Source organism: Globicephala melas, chromosome 11 (assembly GCF_963455315.2).
Source record: "Globicephala melas chromosome 11, mGloMel1.2, whole genome shotgun sequence".
NCBI classification, from domain to species: domain Eukaryota; kingdom Metazoa; phylum Chordata; class Mammalia; order Artiodactyla; family Delphinidae; genus Globicephala; species Globicephala melas.
The window spans coordinates 6,823,911-6,841,914 of NC_083324.2; the positions used below are offsets into that span (position 1 = coordinate 6,823,911).

At 44.5% G+C, this 18,004-nt stretch overlaps 1 protein-coding gene across 1 annotated transcript in view; it reads left to right on the forward strand.

The window, feature by feature from the left end:
• Positions 1-18,004, forward strand: part of SEC13 (SEC13 homolog, nuclear pore and COPII coat complex component) — a 66,586-nt gene that overhangs the window by 5,240 nt on the left and 43,342 nt on the right. Inside the window, exons 3-5 of the mRNA XM_030840829.3 lie at positions 6,311-6,426; positions 9,409-9,560; positions 10,013-10,146. Coding sequence (XP_030696689.1) covers positions 6,311-6,426; positions 9,409-9,560; positions 10,013-10,146 — 402 coding nt within the window. The remainder of the gene's footprint in view (positions 1-6,310; positions 6,427-9,408; positions 9,561-10,012; positions 10,147-18,004) is intronic.

Here is an 18,004-nt window from a genome sequence, read left to right on the forward strand (position 1 = left end):
CCTGTTCCATTGATCTATATTTCTGTTTTTGTGCCAGTACCATACTGTCTTGATTACTATAGCTTTGTAGTATAGTCTGAAGTCAGCGAGTCTGATTCCTCCAGCTCTGTTTTTTTCCCTCAAGACCACTTTGGCTATTCGGGGTCGTTTGTGTCTGCATACAAATTTTAAGATTTTTTTTGTTCTAGTTCTGTAAAAAATGCCATTGGTAATTTGATAGGGATCGTATTGAATCTGTAGATTGCTTTGGGTAGTATAACCATTTTCACAGTATTGATTCTTCCAATCTAAGAATATGCTATATCTCTCCATCTGTTTGTATCATCTTTAATTTCTTTCATCAGTGTCTCATAGTTTTCTGCATGCAGGTCTTTCATCTCCCTAGGTCAGTTTATTCCTAGGTATTTTATTCTTTTTGTTGCAGTGGTAAATGGGAGTGTTTCCTTAATTTCTCCTTCAGATTCCTCATCATTAGTGTGTAGGAATGCAAGAGTTTTCTGTGCATTACTTTTGTATCCTGCAACTTTACCAAATTCATTGATGAGCTCTAGTAGTTTTCTGGTGGCCTCTTTAAGATTCTCTATGTATAGTATCATGTCATCTGCAAACAGTGATAGTTATACTTCTTCCTTTCCAACTGGTATTCCTTTTATTTCTTTTTCTTCTCTGATTGCCATGGCTAGGACTTCCAAAACTATGTTGAATAATAGTGGTGAGAGCGGACATCCTTGTCTTGTTCCTGATCTTAGAGGAAATGTATTCAGTTTTTCGCCATTGAGAATGATGTTTGCCGTGGGTTTGTCATGTATGGCCTTCTTTATGTTGAGGTAGGTTCCCTCTATGCCCACTTTCTGGAGAGTTTTTATCATAAATGGGTGTTGAATTTGGTCAAAAGTGTTTTCTGCATCTACTGAGATGATCATATGGCATTTCTTTCTCAGTTTGTTAATATGGTGTATCACATTGATTGATTTGTGTATATTGAAGAATCCTTACATCCCTGGGATAAATCCCACTTGATCATGGTGTATGATCCTTTTAATGTGTTGTTGGATTCTGCTTGCTAGTATTTTGTTGAGGATTTTTGCATCTGTATTCGTGAGTGATATTAGTCTGTAATTTTTTTGTAGTATCTTTGTCTGGTTTTGTTATCAGGGTGATGGTGGCCTCATAGAATGAGTTTGGGAGTGTTCCTTCCTCTGCAGTTTTTTGGAAGAGTTTGAGAAGGATGGGTGTTAGCTCTTCTCTAAATGTTTGACAGAATTCACCTGTGAAGCCATCTGGTCCTGGCCTTTTGTTTGTTGGAAGTTTTTTTTTTTTTTTTTTGCGGTATGCGGGCCTCTCACTGTTGTGGTCTCTCCCGCTGTGGAGCGCAGGCTCCAGACGCGCAGGCTCAGTGGCCATGTTTCCTTTGCCTAGCCGCTCCGCGGCATGTGGGATCTTCCCAGACCGGGGCGCGAACCTGTGTTCCCTGCATCGGCAGGCAGACTCTCAACCACTGCGCCACCATGGAAGCCCTGTTGGAAGATTTTTAATCACAGTTTCAATTTCATTACTTGTGATTGGTCTGTTCATATTTTCTCTTTCTTCCTGGTTGAGTCTTGCAAGGTTATACCTTTCTAAGAATTTGTCCATTTCTTCCAGGCTGTCCATTTTATTGGCATAGAGTTGCTTGTAGTAGTCTCTTAGGATGCTTTGTATTTCTGTGGAGTCTGTTGTAACTTCTCCTTTTGTATTTCTAATTTTATTGATTTGAGTCCTCTCCCTCTTTTTCTTGATGAGTCTGGCTAAAGGTTTATCAATTTTATCTTATCAAAGAACCAGCTTTTAGTTTTATTGATCTTTGCTATTGTTTTCTTTGTTTCTATTTCATTTATTTCTGCTGTGATCTTTATGATTTCTTTCCTTCTACTACCTTTGGGTTTTGTTTGTTCTTCTTTCTCTGGTTCCTTTAGGTGTAAGGTTAGATTGTTTATTTGAGATGTTTGTTGTTTCTTGAGGTAGGATTGTATTGCTATAAACTTCCCTCTGAGAACTGCTTTGCTTCATCCAGTAGGTTTTGGATCCTTGTGTTTTCATTGTCATTTGTCTGTAGGTATATTTTGATTTCCTCTTTGATTTCTTCAGTGATCTCTTGGTTACTTAGTCACGTATTGTTTAGCCTCTCTGTGTTTTTGTTTTTTACATTTTTTTTCCCCTGTAATTGATTTCTAATCTCATAGCATTGTGGTCAGAAAAGATGCTTGTTACGATTTCAATTTTCTTAAATTTACGGAGGTTCGATTTGTGACCCAAGATGTGATCTGTCCTGGAGAATGTTCCATGTGTGCTTGAGAAGAAAGTGTAATCTGCTCTTTTTGAATGGAATGTCCTATGAATATCAGTGAAATCTGTCTGATCTATTGTGTCATTTAAAGCTTGCATTTCCTTATTAATTTTCTGTCTGGATCATCTGTCCATTGGTGTAAGTGAGGTGTTAAAGTCCCACACTATTATTGTGTTACTGTCGATTTCCTCTTTTATAGCTGTTAGCAGTTGCCTTATGTATTGAGGTGCTCCTATGTTGGGTGCATATATATTTATAATTGTTATATCTTTTTCTTGGATTGATCCTTTGATCATGATGTACTGTCCTTCCTTGTCTCTTGTAACATTCTTTATTTTGAAGTCTATTTTATCTGATATGAGTATTGCTACTCCAGCTTTCTTTTGATTTCCACTTGCATGGAATATCTTTTTCCATCCCCTCACTGTCAGTCTGTACGTGTCCCTAGGTGTGAAGTGGGTCTCTTGTAGGCAGCATATATATGGGTATTGTTTTTGTAACCATTCAGTGAGCCTGTGTCTTGGTTGGAGCATTTAATCCATTCACGTTTAAGGTAATTATCGATATGTATGTTCCTATGACCATTTTCTTAATTGTTGTGGGTTTCTTTTTGTAGGTCCTTTTCTTCTCTTGTGTTTCCCACTTAGAGAAGTTCCTTTAGCATTTGCTGTAGAGCTGGTTCGGTGGTGCTGTATTCTCTTAGCTCTGCTGGTCTGTAAAGCTTTTGATTTCTCTGTCGAATCTGAATGAGATCCTTGCCGGGTAGAGTAATGTTGGTTGTAGGTTGTTCCCTTTCATCACTTTAAATATGTCATGCCACTCCCTTCTTGCTTGTAGAATTTCTGCCGAGAAATCAGCTCTTAACCTTATGGAAGTTCCCTTGTATGTTATTTGTTGTTTTTCCCTTACTGCTTTCAATAATTTTTCTTTGTCTTTAATTCTTGCCAATTTGATTACTATGTGTCTTGGCAGGTGTCTCCTTGGGTTTGTCCTGCCTGGGACTCTCTGTGCTTCCTGGACTTGGGTGGCTATTTCCATTCCCATGTTAGGGAAGTTTTCAACTATAATCTCTTCAAATATTTTCTCAGGTCCTTTCTGTCTCTCTTCTCCTTCTGGGACCCCTGTCATGCTAATATTGTTGTGTTTAATGTTGTCCCAGAGGTCTCTTAGGCTGTCTTCATTTCTTTTCATTCTTTTTTCTTTATTCTGTTCTGCAGCAGTGAATTCCACCATTCTGTCTTCCAGGTCACTTATCCGTTCTTCTGCCTCAATTATTCTGCTATTGATTCCTTCTAGTGTATTTTTCATTTTAGTTATTGTATTGTTCATCTCTGTTTGTTTGTTCTTTTATTCTTCTAGGTCTTTGTTAAACATTTTCTTGCATCTTCTTCATCTTTGCCTCCCTTCTTTTTCCTAGGTCCTGGATCATCTTTTTTTTTTTTTTTTTTTTGCGGTACACGGGCCTCTCACTGCTGTGGCCTCTCCCGTTTCAGAGCTTAGGCTCCAGACGTGCAGGCTCAGCGGCAATGGTTCATGGGCCCAGCCACTCTGTGGTATGTGGGTTCCTCCCGGACCAGGGCACAAACCCGCATCCCCTGCTTTGGCAGGCGGACTCTCAATTACTGCGCCACCAGGGAAGCCCCCTGGATCATCTTTACCATCATTATTCTGAATTATTTTTCTGGAAGGTTGCCCGTCTCCACTTCATTTAGTTGATTTTCTGGGGTTTTATCCTGTTCCTTCATCTGGTACAAAGTCCTCTGCCTTTTCATCTGTCTGTCTTTCTGTGAATGTGGTTTTCCTTCCACAGCTACAGAATTGTAGTTGATCTTGTTTCTGCTGTCTGCCCTCTGGTGGATGAGGCTATCTAAGAGGCTTGTGCAAGTTTCCTGATGAGAGAGACTGGTGGTGGGTAGAGTGGTGTTGCTCTGAGCATAGCTCAATAAAACTTTAATCCACTTGTCTGCTGGTGGGTGGGGCTGGGTTCTCTCCCTGTTGGTTGTTTGGCCTGAGGCGACCCAACAGTGGAACCTACCCGGCTCTTTGGTGGGGCTAATGGTGGACTCTGGGAGGGTTCACAACAAGGAATACTTCCCAGAACTTCTGCTGCCAGTGTCCTTGTCCCCACGGTGAGCCACAACCACCCCCTGCCGCTGCAGGAGACCCTCCAACACTAGCAGGTAGGTCTGATTCAGTCTCCCCTGGGGTCACGGCTCCTTCCCCTGGGTCCCCATGTGCACACTACTTTGTGTGTGCCCTCCAGGAGTGGAGTCTCTGTTTCCCCCAGTCCTGTCAAAGTCCTGCAATCAAATCCCACTAGTCTTCAAAATCTGATTCTCTAGGAATTCCTCCTCTCATTGCCGGACTCCCAGGTTGTGAAGCCTGACGTGGGGCCCAGAACCTTCACTCCAGTGGGTGGACTTCTGTGGTATAAGTGTTCTCCAGTTTGTGAGTCACCCACCCAGCAGTTATGGGATTTGATATTGTTGTGATTGCACCCCTCCTACCATCTCATTGTGGCTTCTCCTTTGTCTTTGGATGTGGGGTATCTTTGCTGGTGAGTTCCAGCGTCTTCCTGTCCGTGATTGTTCAGCAGTTAGTTGTGAATCCGGTGCTCTCGCAAGAGAGAGTGAGGGCATGTCCTTCTACTCTGCCATCTTGAACCAAACTCATAGTCAATCTCTTAACTTTTCTGAGCCAGCCCTATTTCCTCATAGCTAAGATAGGGAAAATTATGGATACGCTCCCTCTCTCTGTGGGTTCATCTTGGGGAACAGATGAGACAAAGTAGTAATGACTAACGTCTGCATGCTCACTGCGCATCACACCCCATGCTGAATACTTCTCATTTAAGCTTCATAACAACCCTCGAAGTAGATGCCATCATCAGGTCCATTTAAAGATAAGGAAACTAGGTTCAAGGGTATTAGGAAATTTTTCTAAGGTTGCACAGCAGGTAACTTGAGATAGGATTTAAATCTCTTAGGTTCTTTGCCGTGCTTCCTCCCAAAGTGTGTGATAGCACTCTGCAGGAGCAGTGCTTCAGAAAAACACTTGCAGAGAAGCTCTGTCATAGCACCTGCCCTGCCTGCCTTCCAACAAGCCGAGACCTGGAATGGTGGAGGGGGTTGGCCTCCCAAGAAGAATCAGGATGTTTTCCTTGGGTAGGGAGGTGAGGAAGGAGTGTTGAAGCAGACGAAATGATTGCTTCCCTCTGAAAGGATGTGATTGCCCCTGATGACCACAAGAGTGACAGCTAATAGTTCCTGAAACCCCCAAGGCGCAACAGTGAGGAAAGTGTCATCCATTGGAATAGGCAGGGCCAGCAAACAGGAGGGGCCAGTAAGTACAGTGAGGCAGCAGGTGGATTGGCTCAGAGGAGCCATCGCCCCGATGGAAAAGGAGCTGTGGGCAGGGCCCAGCCCTAGGTCTGGATGGCCAGGCAGCATCGATGAAGTTGGTTCATCAGTGATGGGACCAGTGACATTTAAGGCATGAGTGGAGAGTCTGGGGTACTGGCGTGCATCGTGGAGGACCTGATTGGGGCCTGCAGGCAGTCAGTGGCCTGCTTCTTTGGGTCAGCATTAGCCCTGGGTTCTGACGCTGAGCCAAACCTCCCTGGCGACCCACGGAGCCTCAGAACACAGTGGGGCGTGAGGAAGGAGGAAGAAGAAGGAAGCTAGGCAAGCTTCTCTTCTCCCATATACCCACCCTGCAGAACAGGACTGGGAAGGACTTCCCCTGTGATGTAAAGGGTCTAAAAGCACCTGGGTGTGGTTTTTCTTGTCCCTTTCAGAAGGAAATTACCTGTCAGAGAAGTGAGAACGTTGACATGCTAGCTTCCTGCCTGATAGTGATGATTCTTTGAGGTTTGATTAACTTCAGGTAGATTCTGGTCCCTACTAGACTCAGTCCTGGTGACTGCCCCCACCCCACCCCGCTCCGCCCAGCCTGCCGGCTTCCCGAGCTGTCCTCTCTTTGCAGCATGATGCCCAGATGGACTACTACGGCACCCGCCTGGCAACCTGCTCATCAGACAGGTCCGTCAAGATCTTCGACGTGCGCAACGGAGGGCAGATCCTCATCGCCGACCTCAGGGGGTGAGTGCAGCCAACCCTGGGCAAGATCTCAGAGAGTGGGCTTCTCAGACATGGCAGGAAGGGCTGAGGGCCAGATCAGAGCAGCCCGCAGTGCAGTCAGCGGAGAGGACACCTGGTCCCAGCCAGCCGGCTGCCCTCATCAGATATCCCACGCCGATGGAGCCAGGAGCAAATCCCAATTCTGCCGCCCAAATGCCCACTGGCAGACCTGGGGCGAGGGAGTCAGTTATAGGCTCTCAGAGCCTCCACCCACTCACCCCCAACACAGGCTGCCGCTGTCTCCACCCAGTTAGAGCCTACTTGCAACAAGCGTCCAGTGGCCACTGCTATTTTCAAGAGTGGGAAACTAACTTTTTTTTTTAAACAAGTTTAGCTACCACATGATCTAAAGTGACTCAAGGCTGGTGATCTAAGAATGTAATAGTAATGATATAAATCCCATAATTCTGCCTGTTTGCCCGTGGTAGGTACTCAGTGAATATTTGCAAACGTTTCATTTACCTTTCTCCCTGTTGACATTCTTGAGATCCTGGCTCTCAGTTTTGTGGCCGCACTCTAGTGCTTTCCCTCAGTTCACTACCTCAGGTAGATGGGGTTCTTAACCTGGGTACCATGGATCTCCAAGTGTTCTGTGGGTAGAATTCAGGAGGTGGTGAACTGGGAAAGGGAAAACATTACCTCTTTATTTTCAGTGACTGATATTTAGCATTTCCTTCAATTATGGCTATAGGCCAGGAACTACAGTAGTATTCATAGTACCTGTCACTTTGTTACCAATAGGAGTCATAGATTTTTGTTTTTAATAAATTTATTTATTTTTGGCTGCGTTGGGTCTTCGTTGCTGCACGCTGGCTTTCTCTGGTTGCGGTGAGCGGGGTCTGCTCTTCGTTGCGGCGCGCGGGCTTCTCATTGTGGTGGCTTCTCTTGTTGCGGAGCATGGGCTCTAGGCGTGCGGGCTTCAGTAGTTGTGGCTCGTGGGCTCTGGAGCACAGGCTCAGTAGTTGTGGCGCACGGGTTTAGTTGCTCCGCAGCATGTGGGATCTTTCTGGACGAGGGCTCGAACCCGTGTCCCCTGCATTGGCAGGCGGATCCTTAACCACTGGGCCACTAGGGAAGACCGTCACAGATATTTTTATATCACATTACAGTTGTTGTAGCTTTCTCAAAACAGCATTTATGCTCATCACTACCTTGAAGTTAGAATGGTTATTAGACTTGCCACTAGAGTTTGTTACTTAAAGCGTTAACAAAGAAGCACACGTATCACTAATAACATAAATTGTTGTTTAACGTTTTGATAACTGTGTATCAGTATAATTGGGTTTTCTTTATAATCCTAGCTCTATGTATTTTTTTTTGTTTTTTGTTTTTTGTTTTTTTTGCGGTACACGGGCCTCTCACTGTTGTGGCCTCTCCCGTTGCGGAGCACAGGCTCCGGACGCGCAGGCTCAGCGGCCATGGCTCACTGGCCCAGCCACTCCATGACATGTGGGATCTTCCCGGACCGGGACACGAACCCGTGTCCCCTGCATCGGCAGGCGGAGTCTCAACCACTGCGCCACCAGGGAAGCCCTAGCTCTATGTATTTTATCCATTATTCTGAGAAGGGACCATAACGTTCACCAGACTGCACGGGAGAAGTTAAGAATTGCTGACAAGTGGGTGTTCAGTACATGTTTGTGAATAGGTTAAAACAGACATAGCTAAGTCAGTAGCCGTTTCAGGAGATAGGCCTAGAAGTTCCACCTCTTCCTGAGTGTCAGGAGTCAAGTGACTCAGGAGCCAGATGCCGCCTTCCCTGCTCAGCAGCCCGTGGCTGAGCGGAGAGCTCTGAGGGCGAGGCCTGGCGGCCATCTGGGCATCATGCTGCAAAGAGAGGACAGCTCGGGCAGCCGGCAGGCTGGGCGGAGCGGGGTGGGGTGGGGGCAGTCACCAGGACTGAGTCTGCTGTCACTCGGTCCTCTGCTCTGCGTTTTTCTTCTGCTCTAAGTATGAAAAGTATTGGAGGGTAATAAATTCAGGCCCCCATTCTTTGTTCCCTCAGTTAAAGTTACGCTAGTTGTAGGACGTTTGAGTCTACAAGAGTTTCATTAGCAGCTCCTTTGTAGAGACTGGGGTTGGACCACTGTCCCAGCTGGAGGGAGGAGAACTCTGAGTGTCAGCAGTCCCGGGGTGGATGGGGGAGCAGGGAGCAGCACCAGAGCTAGCAGTCGTCAAGCTTGTGTTTTCTCCTTTTCTTGTACCAAGCACTGTTGTAAGCTCTTTACTGAGTTATCACAAACATTTCCCTCATGACCGCCATGTGAAAGAAGTCTTGTTGACACCTCTATTAAGAGACAAAGCCAAAGAGAGGATATGGCCCTGGCCTAAAGTCAAGCAACAAGTGAGCGTGGAATAGGCGTGAAAGAGCCTGTCCCATCCCCTCTGTGCCATCCACCTCCGTGTGCTGGGTGCCCCCCGTTCTGAGGGACGGCCCCAGTACAGAGCCTGGCACAGGGTACGTGCTCAGACAGTGAACGCACAGAGATGCGAAGAGAAGAGAGAGACATGCCTGTTGATAAAGTTAAAAGAGTAGTGGCAGGTATCAAAATGAAATAGTTACTGCCTCCGCAAGAAGGTGACTGTCTGGGAGGATGAGGAGTGATTCATCTACAGATATATCCTGAGCACTTGTGGGGGTAAACGCTGGATCTGTTGGTGACTGTGCTGATGACAGTACACGTAGGCTATGCTGGCCACCATCTGGGGTAGGTGAGGGCTCTGCCGTGTCGGGACAGAGGGGCTGACTCGCCTTCGGCCTCAGGGTCCTCACTGCCCAATGACGGTCCCTTTTGGAGTGACATTATACACGGCTCTCCTTTTTGAAATTTTTAGGCAGTTCTGTCCTGAGAAGCCATTCACTTCTGTCCAAAGTAGTGGCTGGCAGAGCACTGTGGGTTCCTTTGGCCCATTTGAGCAACCTCTGACCCTCTCCCCTTGCAGTCATGAGGGTCCTGTGTGGCAAGTGGCCTGGGCCCACCCCATGTATGGCAATGTCCTGGCATCCTGCTCCTATGACCGCAAAGTCATTATCTGGAAAGAGGAAAATGGCACCTGGGAGAAGACGCATGAGCACACGGGACACGACTCCTCAGGTACACTGAGTGTGGCAGGAGAGGGCGGCGGGCAGAGGGGCCCTGGGGGAGAGGGGGAGGCCTCTGTCTTGGCTAACCCTTGGCTTTCCCCTTGTGATGCTCGTCGTTTGTCCCCTGGGCTTTGGTTGCTTTTCTGTTACTCTTTCCACAGCTGAGGTAAGGCCTTAAGACCTAAAGCCAATCCAAAGCAAAATGAGAAAAGCAAAGACAACATAGCGAGATTTTTGTTTTTTTAAGGTTTATTCATTTCAAGTACTGGCCGTGTTCTCAGATTATGAGATAGGCTTTAGTTTATGATGATATTAGTAGTGATGGGTTTTTTAAATCTCCTTAATTGACAAAATTACAACCTCCTCCTGGTGATCCCTACAATTTTTTTTTTTTAGAAATTTAGTACAACAGTAAGTCTCAGAACTGAAAGTCTGCTCACTGTTCCTCCCTCCTTCCTGCAGTAAACTCTGTGTGCTGGGCCCCCCATGACTACGGCCTGATCCTAGCTTGTGGGAGCTCAGATGGAGCCATCTCTCTGCTGACTTACACCGGGTTGGGCCAATGGGAAGTGAAGAAGATCAACAATGCTCACACTGTAAGTCACACCCTTCCTGTGTATAGGGGGTAGCTCTGTGACCTTGCCTCGTGTCCCCTGTTCACTGCTTAGAGAGTGGCAGGAACAGTGTCACTGCTGTGCGGTGGGCCAGGGGAGGGGGCTGCTGATCAGACATGCTTGGGAGAGCAGCTCTGAGCCTCTCTGCTCTGAAGCCAGACAGGCTGCATCCAGGGAGGCCAGGCTGCACCAGCCTCATTCAGCCCACGGCAGGGTTGGCACTGGTTCCTCCAAGTCGGGGAGGGCCAGGGCACTGGCAAGGTGGCAGCAGTAGGCTGCCTCACTGCCACCCTTGCTATGGACACCTCAAGTTGACATGGCCTGCAGTGGTCATTGGGACCCCTGGAATTGAGTGGTGTTAAAAATCATCATAGGGGGCTTTCCTGGTGGCGCAGTGATGGAGAGTCCGCCTGCCGATGCAGGGGACATGGGTTCGTGCCCTGGTCCAGGAAGATCCCGCATGCCGCGGAGTGGCTGGGCCCGTGAGCCATGGCCGCTGAGCCTGCGCGTCCGGAGCCTGTGCTCCGCAACGGGAGAGGCCACAGCAGTGAGAGGGCCGCGTACCGCAAAAAAAAAAAAAAAAAAATAGGAATTTAGTTCTCTACTTATAGTCATTGGACATTAAGTTTAAAACAGTCAAGAAAGCACAGTGGGGCTTCCTTGGTGGCGCAGTGGTTACGAATCCACCTGCTGATGCAGGGGACACGAGTTCGAGCCCTCATCAAGGAAGATCCCACATGCTATGGAGCAGCTAAGCCCCGTGCGCCACAACTACTGAGCCTGCACTCGAGAGCCCGCGAGCCACAACTGCTGAGCCCGTGCACCACAACTGCTGAAGCCCGCGCGCCTAGAGCCCATGCTCTGCAACAAGAGAAGCCATTGCAATGAGAAGCCCACACACCACAATGAAGAATAGCCCCCACTTGCCGCAACTAGAGAGAGCCCGCATGCAGCAACAAAGACCCAACGCAGCCAAAAATAAAGTAAATTTAAAAAAAGAAAGAAAGCAAGCACGGTGGACAGTGCGGGGAAATCTCACATTTCTTGAGCGTCTATTGTATGTCATGCAATCCTCTCAAATGTTTGTGAATGAAAGAAAAAATAACAAATGTACAGATTTGCAAGGTCGCCAGTCCTGTTCTCATTTTATGATTAGGTAAGTGAGGCTTAGAAAAAGTAAGTGACTTAGAGAAGGTACTGTGCTGAGGTTAGAATCCTGGAATCCATCTACCTTCTGTCTACACAGCAGTCCAGCTTTCATGGCCCCAGCACTTCTGAAAACTATGCAGATGGAAGTCAGCAGCCCCAAGTTTGACGCTGTACTTACTTCTGCAGTTCTCAAATTCATGGGGTCCATAGCCTGCCCAGCCTTCAAGGCCCCAGGAGCCTGTCTCAGGGTCTTGTTACTTGGGACCCTGTGATCCCCATCTGCTGACTAACTTGCAAAACTGAATAGGCTGAGAGGCTTCTGGGAAGATGGTGGGGAATGGCAACATAGTGCTTGAGTCTTTTCCAGTCTTTGCGTAGAAACCAGCAGAGCAACTAGGTAGCAAAACCAAAACCTCCTGAACAGCAGTTAACAACAAAATTGGGTAGCAAGGTATTTCCACAAACTCCAAAATACAAGCAGAGAGCAGTGGACCACCAACAGCCGCAAGACTGTGAGGTACTGGCATCCGAGCAGGAGGAAGAAGTAATGCGATGCCTTCCACCACACCTGAGGAGTACCCCCAGAAGAGCCAACAGGTGTTCACTGGAAAGCATTGCTGGCCAGTTGGCAAACAGCAGCAGGAATTTTGTACTTTTGTTTGTAACTTTTTTTAAAAGTAAGATAAAATTCACATATCATAAAATTCACCCTTTTTTAAAAGTATACAGTTCTGTAGTTTTTAATATACTCACGAAGTTGTACAACTCTCACTGCTAGTATCCAGATCTTTTTCATCACCCGAAAAGAAACCCCATTAGCAGTCACTCTCCACCCCACCCTACCCCTAGCCCCAAGCAATGCTAATCTGCCTTCTGTCTGTATGGACTTGCCTATTCTGGACATTTCCTGTGAATGGAGTTATACAGTATGTGGTCTTTTGTGACTGACTTCTTTCACGTAGCATGTTTTCAAGGTTCATCCATATCATAGCATATATCGGTGCTTCATGCCTTCTTATGGCTGAATAATATTCCATTGTGTGAATATACACATTTTATTTTGCCATTCATCAGTTAGTGATCATTTTCAGCTATTATGAATAATGCTCCTACAAACATTTGTGTGTCCGTTTTTGTGTTTTGAACTTTCTTGGGAGTAAAATTGCCAAGTCATGGAATCTCTGTGTTTAACTTTTTGAAGTACTGCTAACTGTTATCCAAATTAACTGCACCATTTTACATTCCTGCCAGCAGTGTATGAGGATTTCAGTTTCGCCACATCCTTGCCAACACTTGTTGTCTTCTTTTTTTTTTTTCTTTTTGTCTTCTTTTTGATGATAGCCATCCAAGTGGGTGTGAAGTAGTACCTTATTGTGGTTTTGATTTGCATTTCTCCAATGACTAATGGTGTTGGGCATCTTTTCACGTGCTTATTGGCTATTTGTATCTCCTTTGGAGAACTGACATGGGGCCTGGGGGTTGCATGACCTCATACCAGGTGAGCGCAGGGGGCCCACCAAAAGAGAGACTAAAGGGACTTGGAGAAATCGGACCCTCATGACCCACTGGGCTTGCTTCCACAATAGTGCCTCTTGTGAGCAGAGGGACACAGAGCCAGAGGGGGACACACACTAAAAGGAAAGAGAGGATATAGACCAGAGTGGGGGAGAGGAACAGAGCCATGAAATCCCAGAAGCAAGCTGTCACATTTGTTACTACTACACAAAAACAGACACTTCTGAACTTAGAAAGGCTTTCCTGAACCTCATTTGATCAGGAAAACTAATTTCACTTAAAAATAACAAAGAAGGGCTTCCCTGGTGGTACAGTGGTTGAGAGTCTGCCTGCCGATGCAGGGGACACGGGTTCATGCCCCGGTCCGGGAAGATCCCACATGCCGCGGAGTGGGTGGGCCCGTGAGCCATGGCCGCTGAGCCTGCGCGTCCGGAGCTTGTGCTCCACAACGGGAGAGGCCACAACAGTGAGAGGCCCGCGTACCGCAAAAAAAGAAAAAAGAAGTATTTGAGGTGAAATCTCAGAAGTTTTCCTTTAAGAAAGTTTTTTCCTTTAAGAAAAAATGAATATGCAGAATAACATTCTCACGGGCAGTGAAAGAAAGACATGCCCACAAAAACAACCAGTTGTCACCCGCTATTTCCAGTCAAGCTAAAAGAGTTTTTTTAAATAACATAAGCCATTTAAAAATAGCATAAATCAAAATTTGAAAGACTCAGAAGAAATGAGGTGACAGAACTCAGGAAAGAGTTAGAAATTAAAAATTATTTCATAAATAAAGACTAAACTAGAAGGAATACCAGAGCAAATAAACACAACAGATAATGCCTTAAGAGAAATAGTGTGAAAAAGGGAAAAAAGAAATAAAAAGATTTTGACAAAAAGTGAAGACAAGCAGAGATCAAATGTGAATATTAGGTGTCCAGAAGAAGAAAACAGAACAAATACTAAAAACTGATTCAAGAAAACTACCTTAAAATTTACAAACCATATTTGAAACTACATATTGAGAGAGCGTACCCTATACTTAAGACTATCAACCCAGAATCACCAGCAAAAAGGCCTAAGTATAGTGAAATTACTGGCCTTAAAGGAAAAAAAAAAAGTCCTTTGGGCATCTAGGCAAAAGGAGCCATGTAACTTACAAGGGAAACAACTGGATTATCTGGCTTTTCAACAGCAATGGTCTGTGCATGAGAAAGTGGAGAACACATTTACACATTTACAATACTCAAGGTAAGAATGTGTGAGCCAAGGATTTATAACTAGCGAAGCTGACTTTCAAGTTCACACAAAGACTTAAATACCAAAGTTCACAGCAACTTTAACAGCCAAAACCTGGAAATAATCCAAATGAGTATGAACAGGTGAATGGGTCAACAAATTGTGGTATATCCGTACTACAGAAATGCTACCTCGCAATAAAAAGAAATGACTATTGATAAACACGAGATAAATGAATTTTAAAATAATTATGCTGACTGGAAAAAAATCAGACAATGTACATACTGTGATTTCATAGTATGGAAAAGCAAACTGTAGTGACAGCAGATCAGTGGTTGCTGAGCGTAGGGAGGTGGGCAGCACAGATGGATTGCAAAGGGATCCCGGGAAACTTGGGGATGATGTGTTCATTCTCTTCTTTACCAGTAATTATCTTTCTAATCACTTCTTTTTTTTAATTGAGGTATTAACTAATCACTTCTTTTTTTTCTTGAGGTATTAACTAGTCACCAAGCTGTACATCACATCCCTATGACTTACTTATTTTATAACTGAAAGTTTGTATCCATTCAGCCAGTCTGTGTCTTTTGGTTGGAGCATTTAATCTGCTTATGTTTGAGGTAATTACTGATATGTATGTTCTTATTGCCATTTTGCTAATTGTTGTGGATTTGTTTTTGTAGGTCTTTTTTCTCCCCGTCCTCCTTTGGTTTTCTCTTGTGATTTGATGACTAACTTTAGTGTTGCGTTTGGATTCCTTTTTCTTTTTTGTGTGTGTATATCTATTGTAGATTTTCAGTTTGTGGTTACCATGAGGTTTTGATATAGCAGTCTATATATAAACAAGGTTGTTTTAAGTTGCTGGTCTTTTCATTTTAAATGCATTTCCAGTATCCTGCATTTGTCCTCTCCTCTTCTCATGATTGCTGGTTTTGATGTCATATTTGTGTGCGAATGATTTCCTACCTTTACTGTATGTTTGCCTTTACCGGTGAGCTTTTCTATTCGTAATTTTCCTGTTTCTAGTTGTGGCCTTTTTTTCCCGCACCTAGAGAAGTTCCTCTACCATTTGTTGCAAAGCTGTCTGGTGGTGCTGAAACCTCTTAGCTTTTGCTTGTCAGTAAAGCTTGTGATTTCTCCATCGAATCTGAATGAGAGCCTTGCTGGGTACAGTATTCTTGGTTGTAGGTTCTTCCCTTTCATCACTTTAAATATACTGTGCCACTCCCTTCTGGCCTGCAGGGTTTCTGCTTAAAAATCAGCTGATAACCTTATGGGAATTCCCCTTGTGTGTTATTTTTTTTTCCTTGTTGCTTGTAATATTTTCTCTGTCTTTAATTTTTGTCATTTTGATTATTATGTGTCTCAGCCTGTTCCTCCTTGGGTTTATTCTGCCTGGGACTCTGCACTTCCTGCACTTGGGTGACTGTTTCCTTTCCCATGTTAGGGAAGTCTTCAGCTATTATCTCTTCAAATATTTTCTCAGGTCCTTTCTCTCTCTTCTCCTTCTGGGACTCCCATAATATGAATGTTGCTGCATTTAATGTTGTGGCAGAGGTCTCTTAGACTGTCTTCATTTCTTTTCATTCTTTTTTCTTTATTCTGTTCCGTGGCAGTGATTTCCACCATTCCGTCTTCCAGCTCACTTAACCGTTCTTCTGCCTCACTTATTCTGCTATTGATTCCTTCTAGTTTATTTTTCATTTCAGTTATTGTATTTTTCATCTCTCTTTGTCCTTTAGATCTTCTAGCCCTTTATTAAACATTTCTTGTATCTTCTCAGTCTGTGCCTCCATTCTTTTTCCAAGATCTTGGATCATCTTTACTATCAGTACTCTGAATTCTTTTTTGGGTGTATTGCCTATGTCCAGTTCACTTAGTTGTTGTTCTGGGGGTTTATCTTGTTCCTTTGTCTGGGACATATTCCTCTGCCGTCTCATTTTGTCTAACTTTCTGTGATTGCGTTTTCTGTTCTGCAGGCTGCAGGTTTGTAGTTCTTCCTGCTTCTGGTGGATGAGGCTGGTCTGAGAGGCTTCTGCAGGCTTCTTGGTGGGAGGGACTGGTGGACGGAGCTGGGTCTTGTACTTCTGGTGGGCAGGGCCGGCTGTGGGCTCAGGAAGATTTTAGGCAGCCTGTATGCTGATGGGTGGGGCTGTGTTCCCACCCTGTTGGTTGTTTAGCCTGAGGCGTCCTGGCACCAGAGCCTATAGGCTGTTATAACTGAAAGGTTGTACCTTTTGACCTCTTTCACCCATTTTGCCCATCCCTCATCCCCACTTCTGGAAACCACCAATCTGTTCTTTGTATCCATGAGCTTCGGGGTTTTTATTAATTTCACATGTAAGTGAGATCATACAGTTTTTGTCTTTTTCTTTCTGACTTATTTCACTTAGCATTATGCCCTCAAGGACCATCCATGTTGTTGCAGATGGTAAGATTTCATTCTTTTTTTATGGCTGAATAATATTCCTGTGTGTGTGTGTACACACCCCACCTATTTATCCATTCATCCACTGATGGACACTTAGCTTGTTTGCATATCTTGGCTATTATAAATAATGCTGCAGTGAGGGTGGGGGAGTGCAGATGTATTTTGAATTAAGGGGGTTTTGTTGGGTTTTTATTTGGTTTTTGGTATTAATAGCCAGAAGTGGAATTGCTGGGTCATAAGATAGTTCTCTTTTTCATTTTTTGAGGATCCTCCATACTGTTTTGCATAGTGGCTGCACCAATTTACATTCTCACCAACTGTGAACAAAGAGGTTCCCTTTTCTCCACACTTGCTGTTTCTTGTCTGTTTGATAATAGCTATTCTTTTTTTTTAACATCTTTATTGGAGTATAATTGCTTTACAATGGTGTGTTAGTTTCTGCTTTACAACAAAATGAATCAGTTATATATATACATATGTTCCCATATCTCTTCCCTCTTGCGTCTCCCTCCCTCCCACCCTCCCTATCCCACCCCTCCAGGCGATCACAAAGCACCGAGCTGATCTCCCTGTGCTATGCAGCTGCTTCCCACTAGCTGACTACCTTACGTTTGGTAGTGTATATATGTCCATGCCTCTCTCTCGCTTTGTCACAGCTTACCCTTCCCCCTCCCCATATCCTCAAGTCCATTCTTTAGTAGGTCTGTGTCTTTATTCCTGTCTTACCCCTAGGTTCTTCATGACATTGTTTTCTTAAATTCCATATATATGTGTTAGCATATGGTATTTGTCTCTCTCTTTCTGATTTACTTCACTCTGTATGACAGACTCCAGGTCTATCCACCTCATTACAAATAGCTCAATTTCGTTTCTTTTTATGGCTGAGTAATATTCCATTGTATATATGTGCCACATCTTCTTTATCCATTCATCTGATGATGGACACTTAGGTTGTTTCCATCTCTGGGCTATTGTAAATAGAGCTGCAATGAACATTTTGGTATATGACTCTTTTTGAATTATGGTTTTCTCAGGGTGTATGCCCAGTAGTGGGATTGCTGGGTCATATGGTAGTTCTATTTGTAGTTTTTTAAGGAACCTCCATACTGTTCTCCACAGTGGCTGTATCAGTTTACATTCCCACCAACAGTACAAGAGGGTTCCCTTTTCTCCACACCCTTTCCAGAATTTATTGTTTGTAGATTTTTTGATGATGGCCATTCTGACTGGTATGAGATGATATCTCATTGTAGTTTTGATTTGCATTTCTCTAATGACTAATGATGTTGAGCATTCTTTCATGTTTGTTGGCAGTCTGTATATCTTCTTTGGAGAAATGTCTATTTAGGTCTTCTGCCGATTTCTGGATTGGGTTGGTTGTTTTTTTGTTATTAAGCTGCATGAGCTGCTTATAAATTTTGGAGATTAGTCCTTTGTCAGTTGCTTCATTTGCAAATATTTTCTCCCATTCTGAGGGTTGTCTTTTGGTCTTGTTTACGGTTTCCTTTGCTGTGCAAAAGC